We start from the raw sequence: 12,613 nt of genomic DNA on the forward strand, positions 1-12,613 counted from the left end.
AAAGGTGTGGGAAATGGATTCCACTATATACTACTGGATTTGTAGTGAATTGTTTCAAAATCGTAGAAGATAATTTGTGACATCTGTTACAATTTTAAAGGCCCATATCCATTGACACTGAATTCCACTTTCAGAAATCTAATCTACAAAAAAATTCTTATTGTATTTTAGGTGCATAAAGCTACATTTTGGGGAATGTTGCTTATAGTACTGTTGAAATGGCGAAAAATTGAGAATAGCCTGCGTGTCTATCAATGGAGGAATGGTTTTGGAATTATGTCTTTACCGAGAAATGCTAGATAGACAAGAATTTGATGCACGACAATTATGGTAAAAGAACATTTGCTTGGTCTACAGAAGATCATTAATGTTTTGTGACCATATAAGTTGTAACAGTGGATTGTTTTTATGTTTAGGTATTATTGTTAAATACAGGGACTGTTTCCAGGTCCAGAATATGAATCATAAGTTTGGATGGGCCAGGTGTGGTGGCTCGCTCCTGTAATCCCACCACTTTGGGAGGCCGAGGTGGGTGTATCACAAGGTCAGGAGATTGAGACCATCCTGGCTAACATGGTGAAACCTCATCTCTATTAAAAATACAAAAAAATTAGCCAGGCGTGGTGGCGGGCACCTGTAGTCCCAGCTACTCGGGAGGCTGAGGTAGGAGAATGGCACAAACCTGGGAGACAGAGCTTTCAGTGAGCCTAGATGGTACCACTGCACTCTAGCCTGGGCGACAGAGCAAGACTCCATCTCAAAAAAAAAAAAAAAGAAAAAAGTTAGGATGGACGTTAGATGTGATCATGATGAAGGTCTGTGGTCCTAGATCTATAGATGCATGGTGAGAAATTAGAACAAACTGGAGATGGGCCATGGACTCTGCCTAGGCGTGTTAGGAAAATACTTTGACTCCAAGCCTTAAAATACTCACATGGAGTAGGTGCTCACCTCATTCACACAATCACAGAGCTCCCTGGACACTGAACCTCTAAAGGGAAAGGGTCTACCTTGGAGCAGGAGTACCAGGGTTTGCTTGGGAGCATGAGGGTCGAGCTCGGGGCTAGGCCTGGGCCAGGCCCCAGCAGCAGTGCTACTTGGGAGGAGCCACTTCACCTTTGTATTCGTTATTAAAAACAGAATTTGGACCGGGCGCTGTGGCTCACATTCGTAATCCCAGCACTTTTGGGAGTCCGAGGCAGGTGGATCACTTGAGGTCAGGTGTTTGAGACCACCCTGGCCAATATGGTAAAACCCTATCTCTACTAAAAATACAACAAAATTAGCCAGGCATGGTGGCAGGTGCCTGTAATCCCAGCTACCTGGGGGGTTGAGGCAGGAGAATCGCTTGAATCCGGGAGGCAGAGGTTGCAGTGAGCCCAGATCGCGCCACTGCACTCCAGCCTGGGCAACAAGATGAGACTCCATCTCAGGAAACAACAACAACAACATAGAATTTGGATCCTTTGGTCAGGTTCTCTGAAATTCTTTTGAGGTGTCTATGGTCAACTGCTTCAGCTTTGTTTTGGTAACCCCCTGTCCGAAGTTACATATAGGCTGTTCTTCACCTTGTTTCCAAAGCTGAGGAACAGAAAGTAGCCTCTGTTTTGAGGAGGTGGAAGTTAGGTATACATTTATTTTTTACTGTGACTTGTTCAGGACCACATTTTCCAAAATGCCTTGTTTCCTTTATTGTTTCTGCAAAGGAAAGTTCTATTAATATTGTTTTACTTTGAATATATATAGAATATATATGGAATAGTCTTTTAAATTAGGGCTGATTTTGAAAAATTCTAAGTTTAATTCACATGTATGCCAACACCTTCCAAAATAAGATAATATTCAGAGACAGTTGTTCTGCTCAGATGACTTACAAAAATTTCTGGAATATTCACATTCGAAGATTCCTTATTAATGAATGTCTTTGACTTAAATCTAACCAAGAACTGCAACATTATTCTTTGTACATTTTCATTTATATAGTGTTAACAAGCTTAGTTGCAAACAAATAGAATACTTAAGCTATTTGCTTACCTTGCCTTCTTAAAAAAAATAACGAAAAGAAATGCTAGACAGCCATTTGAAAGAATGAGAAACAAAGACAGATCTGTACATATTGACATGAAAGGATGTCTTTGCTATATAACTGAGCAAATAAAATCACAGACTAATATATATAACATGATTGAATTTTTATTGAAGAAAATACATATGTATATTATTATATGTGTATATATAAATCTGTATATTATATATCTATATCAAGGTCCATATTTGTATCTATATATAAAGAGATACCATACTTCATCAATTCTAGGACATACTTTTGTTATATGTTCATGTCTCTGAACTCTGAAAGTATCTTACAATGTGTGATGTGTAATAGTTTAATTGATAATAGTTTTTTTCTTTATTTCTTGATGATACAGAAATTTATGGTGTATTTTAGGATTGAAAGAGGCTTAGGTGTGTTGAAATATGGTAGGTAAATAGATGAATAGAGACAAAGAAAAAAGTATTAAAATGTATGAGCATAGGAACAAGGATACCCATTAAATAGTTACTAGAAGTTGTCTTTGGGGTTAAGATCGAAATTACAGTGAGTGCTCTTTTTGCCTTCTTTAAAATATTCTAAAATTTAATTTAGTGTTTTGTCAAAATATTGAGTGAAGAGCTAGATTAATTTTTATGGTTACATACACAATTCAATGAAAATCAGTTTTATGGATGTAAATGCCCTTGGTATCTGTGGGGGATTGGTTCCAGCTCTCCACCTCCTGCCCCCAGCCAATACCAAAATCCATGGATGCTCAAGTACCCTATGTAAAATAGTGTAGTATTTACATATAACTCATGTACATCCTACTGTATAGTTTAAATTATCTTTAGATTACTTATAATACCTAGTACAGTGTAAATGCTATGCAAATAGTTATTGTTCTCTACTGTTTAGGAGGTAATGACAAGAAAAACATCTGTATATGTTCAGTACAGATACAACCATTCATTTTTTTCTGAATATTTTTGATCTGTGGTTCGTTGCGGAACCCATAGATATGAAGGGCCAACTGTACTTGTATAACCACCACCCCGAACAAATTTAAGACATTTCCATCACCCGAAAGTTTCCTTCATATCCCTTTCCAGTCAATATTCATCTCCCCAATATAAATTCTATTCTGACTTTTATCAACACAGATTAGTTTGCCTGTTTTAAACATTATATAATCATACATTAATTCCTTTTATCAAATGGAATGTATTTTTTTTCTGGCTTCTTTCACTTAACACAATGTTTTTGAGATTCATTTATATTATTGTGTGTAAAAGTAGCTTTTTTCCCTTCGTTGCTACCTAATATTATATTGTATGAATATACAACTATTTCTTTATTCATTTTTCTGTTGATAGTCATTAGGGTTGTTTTAATTTTGGGAGTATTATGAATAAAGAAGCTACAAATATTCTTCTACCCATGTTTTTTGTTGACATATGACCTCACTTCTTCTACAAATATGCCTAGGAGTAGCATGGTTGGATCATAAGGCAAGCATATGTTTAGCTTTAGTAGGTATTGCCAAACAGGTTTCCAAAATGACTGTACCACTTTCACTTCCTCCAGCAATATATGAGGTTTCCAGTTGCTTCACTTCCTCACCAACACTTGATATTGTCGGTTATCTCAATTTTAGCAATTTGGTGGGTGTGTAGTAGTTTTAATTTGGTGGTTATATGGCTTTAATTTGCATTTCCCTGATGACTAATGATACCATCAGGGAATCATTAGCTACTGGACATACGGATAGTGTCTTTTTTGAAGACCTCTTCAATTGTTTTGCTCATTTTAAAATTAGGTTGATTTGTCTTTTTAATTGATTTATAGGAATTTTTATACATAGTATTGTGAATATGACTCCTTTGTCACAGAACAAAGATTTTTCCAATCTGTGGCTTTTCTACTCACTTTCATAATGGTGTCTTTTGATGAGCAGAAGGTCTTAATTGTAGTGAATAGCAATTCATTACTTTTATGGTTTGTGTCTTTCATATTCTGTATATTGTATCTATTTCAATATTATGAAAGTACTTTCCTATACTTTATCTCAGAAGCTTTATTGTCATGCTGTTTGCATTTATGTCTATAATCTATCTCAAATAAATTTTTATGTATGGTGTAAGGTGGGGGAGTCAAAGTTGATTTTTTTTTTTTACAGATACAATTATTCCAGCATCATTTATTTAAAAGGGCATTGTTTCTACACTGAGACTTTTGTCACAATTCAGATGATAATACTTGTGTTGATTTATTCCATTGACTATATTTTCTATTCTTATGTTAACAGTCACAGTACTTTGATTATCTTTGCTGTATAGTTAAGTTGACATCTGATAGTAATGTTACTGACAGTGAACCCATGTGGGTCTATAGCATCCTCAATTCTTGCCTCTTCAAAAGAAAGAATTCAACTGAGGAGCATAAAGCAGGAAAGCAAGTTTTAAAGCAAGAGTACAAGTTTATTAAGAAACTTTAGAGCGGGAATGAAAGGAAGGAAAAAAGTACACTTGGAAGAGGACCAAGCTGGCAACTTGAAAGACAAGCGCATGGTTTGACCTTTTGAAGTTGTTTTGCTTTGGCATACTTTGGTTTTATGTTTAACTTTGGTTTTATATGTTGGCATACTTCCAGGGTCTTGCGTCACTTCTCCTTTGATTCTTCCGTTGGGTTGGGCTCTCTGCATGCACATGCTTGAGTACACCTTCCCGACTCCAGGAAGCTGCTGATCACTAGTTTCAGGTGTTTTCTATGTATCAGGAGATGGCCTTTCCCTGGCACCGGCTGTGACCAATTATTATTTTAGAGAGACAGTTAATAACAACCTGACCATTATTGACCATTACCTGATTGTCACCTGACATTCCTGATGTGTGTGGCAGGGGATGGGGGGTAGTGTGAAGTTGGGGAGAGCCCTCTTCTACCCTGCTCATGCCCGATGAGCTACCTACTATAACAGTAAGACTTGCAATTTGCTCATTTTCTTCAAACCTATTTTGGCTATCCTAGGTTCTTTTTATTTCCAAATAGACTTTAAAAACATTTTGTCAATTTCCATACAAAAAAACCTGTAGTGATTTTAACTGTGATAACATTGATTCCATGGATCAATTTGGGGAGGGTTTACATTATTTTTTATTTAATCTCCCAATTCACGTGTGTGCCATCTCTCTCCACTAGGTCTCTACTTTCTCTCAGCAATATTGTATAAATTTTAGTGTAGAGCGTTTTACATTTTTCATTAGATTTATTCCTAGGTATGTGATATTTTTGAATGCTATTGTAAATAGTTTATTTTTCTAAATTTTATTTTCTAGTTCTTTGTTGATAGTATAAGAAATAGAATTAAGCAAATAATGCAGGAGCAGAAAACCAAATACTACAAGTTTTCACTTATAAGTGGGAGCTAAACACTGAGTCCACATTGACACAAAAAAGGAAACAATGGGCATTGGAGCCTACTTGAAGGTGGAGGGTGGAAGGAGGGTAAGGATCTAAAAATTACCTTTGCCTATTACCTGGGTGATAAAACCATCTGTGCATCAAACCCTCATGACATGCAATTTACCTACATAAAAAACCTGCACATGTACCTCTGAAATGAAAATAAAAGTGAAAAAAGAAATAGAATTGATTTTTGTATATTTACTTTGTACCTAGCAACTTTGCTAAATTCATTTGTTTATAAATCTTTTGTATTATAATTTTTTAACTATAATATTTGTATCATCTGTTAATATAAAAGTGTTAATTCTTTTGTCTTTATATAATTTATTTCTTTTTCTTACTTTATTTCTCTGGCTAGGACCTCCAGTTCCATGTTGAATAGGATTGATGCTAACGGACATTTTTGTCTTATTCCTAACCAGAGGGAAAGTGTTCTATATTTCACCCCGAGTGTGATTTTAGTGTAAGTTTTAAATAAATATGGTTCTTTTGTTTCTTAGTATAAAATATTTAAAGAGGGATGGCCGTTGATGAGAAACACTTCTTCTGTTTTCTTTTCTTTTTTTTTTTTTTTGAGACGGAGTCTCGCTCTGTCGCCCAGGCTGGAGTGCAGTGGCCGGATCTCAGCTCACTGCAAGCTCCGCCTCCCGGGTTCACGCCATTCTCCTGCCTCAGCCTCCCGAGTAGCTGGGACTACAGGCACCTGCCACCTCGCCTGGCTAGTTTTTTGTATTTTTTAGTAGAGACGGGGTTTCACCGTGTTAGCCAGGATGGTCTGGATCTCCTGACCTCGTGATCCGCCCGTCTCGGCCTCCCAAAGTGCTGGGATTACAGGCTTGAGCCACCGCGCCCGGCCAGCACTTCTTCTGTTTTCTAGCAGTTTCTTTCACATGAAGGAAGCTCAGTTCGTTTAACTCTATGTCTTTCTTTGCTTTTGTTCACTCTGTCACAGGGATGGTGGAATAACTTATCTGTTTCATGAATCTGGGAGGAAAAAAGCAGGCATGTTCCTTTTAACTGCTCTCTTTATCTTCCTTTTAAGAATCCCCTGTACTTGCCCAGGATTCAGTGATGCTATTGCAGGCAAGCCTATCTAGATCTGAGATTCAGCTAGCAAAGCTGGTCTTGCTGGCTATGAAGCTAATCTGCATCCTCCAACTTAATCTTTCATAGTCATGAAGTTGATATTTTAATTTCCTATCTGCCTTAATATTTGTTTTACTCTTCAGTTTGTTCAAGAGCCTGAATGCAGAAAGAGTTAACTTTCACCACTTCTGAAACTTTAATAGTGGTATTAAGAGATACTTTTACCCTTTTTAGTTGCATTATATTCAGTATTTTAAAATAAAACAAATTTTAAATAAAACAAACTAGTCACAAAGAATTTTTAACATCTGTCAAGGAAATATATTTTTAAAGTATGATCTTCATGGGCCATCTAAGCCTCCTTCCTCTTCTGCTTATCCAGCTCTCTTTCCATTACCCTTTCCTTCTCCATGTTCTTTCTGCTGTACCTTAGCCAAGCTTCATTCCTGACAGAAAGCTATGCAGTACTCTTCCCTCTTTGAAGTCCTAGACTTTTTTCTCAGCACCATCAGGTCTGCACGGCTAACTTCTCCTATAGATCTTTCTTCCCTGGCTGACCACAGGTGAAGCCCTCCAAAGCCAAACCCCACAGGATTGCTCCTTGGACTTACCACAGGAGTTCTACCACTTAGACATTCCCATTACATTCCTTGAATTAAATTAGCCCCTCAGGTCCTCTTTACCTTATCTTTGCATTGGGAATAATAATAGGATCAATCTCATAGAATACCTGTGAATGTTGAGAGCGTTATTTGAACGTAAAAGCACTTAGACCAGTGCCTGGCTCTTAGTAAACTCCTACTACATGTTAGCTATTCTTATTAGCTCATATTATTGCATTTATTGGGCTTTTAAATATGTTATTTTATACTTTAATCAGGATGTTTTGTGATAAAACGTGACTTATTTTCTAACTTAGCTTTTAAGCTTCATTAAAAACACACCTGGGTCTTGTGCTTTTCTTGCATTTCCTTTGTGCTAGTTGAATTTGCTATGGGCAATACCACAGCAAAACAATAATACTGAAATTTCAGTGTTTTCTTTAACCTGTATTTCTGAAATACTATTAGTCTGATGCTTTTTGAAGTGCTGATATTCTAGATATAATAGATCTATCGTTATCCTACAGAGATTTTACTTGAGTATTTGGAGAAAGAGATAAAGAAAGCTTCCCTCGAAAAAATAGAATGTAACTAATTTGGTCTCTGAAAATCTGGGTTAGTGTCCTGGTTACTGCAGTTATTTTTCAGGTAGGTGATTTTCATCTCTGATTCTGTTTCCCTACATCAATGAAATGGAAACAATAATGTCTCATTTTTAATGCAGCATTTAGGTTTCTCCTGCATTTCAATATTCAGATTCAAATACCAAAACAATTGTATTTACTTAATAAAAATACTATTTAAAAATAGACCACTGTTACACTATACATTGACTTTGTAATCACTGGTGTGTATGTGCTTGTATATGTGTGTGTATATGACATTGTTGAGTTAGTAACTGCACAAAACAGTGTGGACCAAAAGAAGGTTCTCTATAGATAGTAATAGATGCTGCTGGGTGGAATAGGGGTTATCAATAGACAGAAACTTGCAAAACTGGTCAATATGTACAGAGTGATAATCAGTTGCATCACATGGGACACAAGTTGCATTTTTACGGACAAGGATTATTTGCATTACTATCAATTTTCTGCAACTTTCTGGGCTGTAAAACAAATCCCAGAGCCAATGAAAGCATAAAATAACCAAAATTTATGAGCTAGTCAGTACTCTCACTAAATTTCAAAGTCTCAAATTTTTCCCTATACTACATGTTTTCTCAGATAGAACACTATTCTTGTTAATCCTTTATTTAAAAGAGGGCTTGAGTTATTTAAAAATGTATAACTACATAGAGCATTTAAAGAGTATTTGGGTACAATATTTTTGCTTGGAAAAGAGCTTGAACCAAGAGGACAAAATTTCAGACAGAATTTTTTTTTAAAGGTAATTGCTGTTTCTATTCAAATCAAGGGAGGTGGAACAAGATGGCAGAATAGGAGGCTCCACTGGTTGTCCTCCCCACAAGGACACCAATTTAACAACTATCTACACACCAAAAAATACCTTCGTTAGAGCCAAAAATCAGGTGAGCGCTCACAGTACCTGGTTCTAACTTCAAATTGCTGAAAGAGGCACTGAGGAGATAGAAAAAACAGCTCTGAATTGCTGATGCCACCCCTCCCCCACCCTCCAGCAGCCATGGTGTGGAGAGTGTCTCTGGGTGCTGGGGTAGGGAGAGCACAGCAATTGTGAGGCAATTGAACTCAGCGCTGTCTTCTTAGAGCAGAAAGGAAAACTGGACAAAACTCAGCTGATGCCCACCCACCGAGGAAGCATTTAAACCAGCCCTAGCCAGAGTGGAATCACGAATCCCAGAATGCCAAACTTGAGTTCCTGCAAACCTCACCTTTGAGGGCTACAGTGCTCTGTGTCTCCAAATAAACTTGAAAGGCAGTCTAGGCCATAAGGGCTGCAACTCTTAGGTGAGTCCTAGTGCCGAACTGGGGCCAGGGACAGTGGACTGGGAGGCATGTGACATACTGAGACACCAGTTGCATCAGCCAAGAGACTACTGGCATCACCCTTCCCCTAGACCCAGGCTGCACAGCTCCTGGCTCCAGAAGAGACCCCTTCGTTCTGCTTGAGGAGAGGAGAGGAGAGGAAAGAATAAGGAGGACTTTGTCTTGCATATTGGATAGCAGCTCAGTCACAGCAGGAGAGGGCACCAGACAGAGTTGTGAGGTCCTTGTCCCACGCCCTAGCTCTCAGATGACATTTAGAGGCATACCCTGGGCCAGAAGGGAACCCAGTGCCTTGAAGGAAAGGACACAGTCCTGACAGCATTCGTCATCTGCTAACTGAAAAGCTCTTGGGCCCAGTGATGTCCAGGTACTACTTTGAGGGCCTTGGGTAAGCCTCTGGGACTTGCTGGCTTCAGGTGAGCCTCAGCACATTACCAGCTGAGGTGGATATGGGACAAAACTCCTTCTGCTTGAGAAAAGCAGAAAGGGAAAAGTAAAGGGGACTTTGTCTTGCACCTTAGATACCAGCAGTTGGGTAGAGCACCAAGTGGGCTCCTGGGGTCCCTGATTCCAGGAGTTGATTCTTGGATGGTGTTTATGGACCTGCCCTGGGTCAGAGGAGAGCCCACTGCCCTGATGAGTGAGTCCCAGGCCAGGCAGCATGCACCACAAGCTGACTTAAGAAAACTTCGGCAGTAGTCTGGCAGTACTCCTCGTGGCCTGGGGTGGGGCTCCCCTATCTTTGGAAAGGGATTTCTGTCCATCCACAGATGAATGGATAAAGAAAATGTGGTATACATATTCAGCAATAAAAAGGAATGAGATTTTGTCATTTGTAACAACATGGATGGAACTGAAGATCATTATGTTAAATGAAATAAGCCAGGCACAGAAAGACAAACATCACATGTTATCACTTATTTGTGGGGTCTGAAAATCAAGACAATTGAACTCATGGACATAGAGAGTATAAGGATGGTTACCAGCAGCTGGGAAGGGTAGTGAGGGGTTGAAAGTCAGGTGGGGAATAGTTAATGAGTAAAAAAAAGAAAAAATAGAAAGAATGAATAAGAACTATTATTCGATAGTACAACAGGGTGACTTTAGTCAATAATAACTTACCTGTACATTTAAAAATAAACAGTATAATTAAATTGTTTGTAACTCAAAGGATATATGCTTGAGGGGCTGGATACCCCATTTCCCATAAGATTATTTCACCTGCATGCCTGTGTCAAAACTTCTCATGTACTTTATAAATACATACACCTACTATGTACCCACAACAACTAAAAATTTTAAAAAGAGAAAACAAATATATAAACAAAATCTGTTAAAAAGTAAATATTTCATAAGTATCCACCATGTTAGATGAATAATAATGATACCTTGCCTTATTGGGCATATCCCATACTTATCCACTCACAGTGTTGTGTAAGTTATAGTATTGTGGTTTGGCCCTGTGTCTGAGCAGGGACCAAACTCATAGGATACCTGTGAATATTAAAATTATGTCTGATAGTATATTTTCAGAAGTTTGGGCAATTCAGTCTGGAGAATAGCCATATATGAGGTTTTGTGATTCATTAGAATCCACTTAAGTTCCCTTTTTTCATATCCTTCTTTTTCTTATTATTATTTTTTATTTTAAATGGAGTTTCGCTCTTGTTTTCTGGGCTGGAGTGCAATGGCACAATCTTGGCTCACTTCACTGCAACCTCCACCTCCTGGGTTCAAGTGATTCTTCTGCCTCAGCCTCCCAAGTAGCTGGGATTACAGGCGTGTGCCACCATGCTCTGCTAATTTTGTATTTTTTTTTTTTTTTTTTTTAGTAGAGATGGGGTTTCACCATGTTGGTCAGGTTGGTCTCAAACTCCTGACCTCAAGTGATCCACCTGCCTCGGCCTCCTAAAGTGCTGGGATTACAGATGTGAGCCACAGCACCTGGCCTCATATCCTTCTAAGGCACTATCTGATCTCTTCTAAACTCCATTGAGTGGTTGATTGAAGAAAAGCATCTAAGAACAAATAATTTTCCTAGAACAGTACATTCTAAATCTATATTTTAGAAAGAGACGTTTTGATTAAAATTATTTTTATTATTATGAAGACATTCAAATCCTCAAATGTCTCTGGTTTACTGGTTGTAAAGAAAAAAAAAATCCTCACATCTCTAACCTCCTTATTTTAAAACATGATCTTTTTGGAAGCTATTCCTTTCTCATTGCTTTTGGTGGACTTGCCTCTGAGGCCTTTTCTTTTTTAAGTTTACTACTTCTTCATATTGTTAGGATAGATATTATCAAGTCCATGATCAAAAATCATGCATTAGCCCATGGAATCTCTTAGCACTCAGAGGCATGTTCTATACATGATTCCAACAAAGTTTGTACTCCCCTCTCACAGCTGACAATATTGAAAAGTTCAGATAGAGACAGTGATCATATGGTTCTTTTTGTGGGAGAATTTATGATGTGTGTGTGTGTGAGTGTGTGTTGTAAGTGTGTATGTCTAAACATACCTGGAGTCACCAGCAATATATAGTAGGTCCATCAGACATTTTATGTAAACAGCTCCTGGATTCTGGGGCAGTTACTCAACTCTGCCATTATAGCATAAAACCAGCCATAGACTGTACATAAATGAATTAATGTGGCTGTGTTCCAATAAAACTTTATTTAAAAAGTATGCAGAGTCCCCTGAGGTTGTAGTTTAGTGATCTGAGAATATAGTGTAGTTCTAGACAAGAAATCAGAATAGCAGGGGCTCCCGCTCTCAGTTCTGCTTCTTCCCAGTTGAGTGCACAGCTTAGTTCTCTCTTGTACTATTTGACAGAATAGTGGTGTAAACTTTAAAGCACTATGCAGACATCTAAGATGGTATTCATTTAACCTTTCATTTAATCAAGAAATATATACCAAATGCCTGCTGTGTCAAAAACTTTCCTAGAACAACAAAGTGATTGTAGATGAGAATGAGTCACCTAAACTTTGGAAAAGGTACCAATACGGGGCTGTTGCATAATTGTCAGGTTGGGGTCATAGGGTAAGATGACAGCCTGAGAGGTGGGAGTGGGGTTTTCCCCTGAAGGGAATAGATGTTCACACAGTCACACATTTTGGGAAGTGATTAATTCTGGGAAGGAAATGAGTTGGCACTTTGAGTAGTGGGTGGTCAGACTTCTCTCTCTGGGGCCAGGAAGTGTTGGGCCACAATTTCAAATCATGGACAGGTCCAGATGATTCTGTTTGTTTCCTGGCTATGTCGGTTTAGGCCCAGAGTGACTGGTACCATCAAGTTCATGACTTTCCACTTAGCAGTGACAGTGACCCAGGGTAGAAGCAGTTCGTGTCTGCAGCAACCAGCATCAAGGTTCAGGGTTGTAGAGTCTCAAGGCAGCAGTGTCCCTTCCCAGAGGCCAGGGTAGAGTGTGAATGGTGGAGGATCATGCCACAATAATC

The 12,613-nt window shown here is 38.3% G+C and overlaps 1 protein-coding gene across 1 annotated transcript in view; it reads right to left on the reverse strand.

Moving 5' to 3' along the window:
* Window positions 1-12,036: 12,036 nt before the first annotated feature.
* Window positions 12,037-12,613, reverse strand: part of TNFSF8 (TNF superfamily member 8) — a 39,265-nt gene continuing 38,688 nt past the window's right edge. Inside the window, exon 5 of the mRNA XM_009188203.4 lies at window positions 12,037-12,612. Within this exon, the coding sequence (XP_009186467.1) occupies window positions 12,527-12,612 (86 nt within the window). The 3' untranslated portion in view covers window positions 12,037-12,526. The remainder of the gene's footprint in view (window position 12,613) is intronic.

Source organism: Papio anubis, chromosome 13 (assembly GCF_008728515.1).
Source record: "Papio anubis isolate 15944 chromosome 13, Panubis1.0, whole genome shotgun sequence".
NCBI lineage: Eukaryota > Metazoa > Chordata > Mammalia > Primates > Cercopithecidae > Papio > Papio anubis.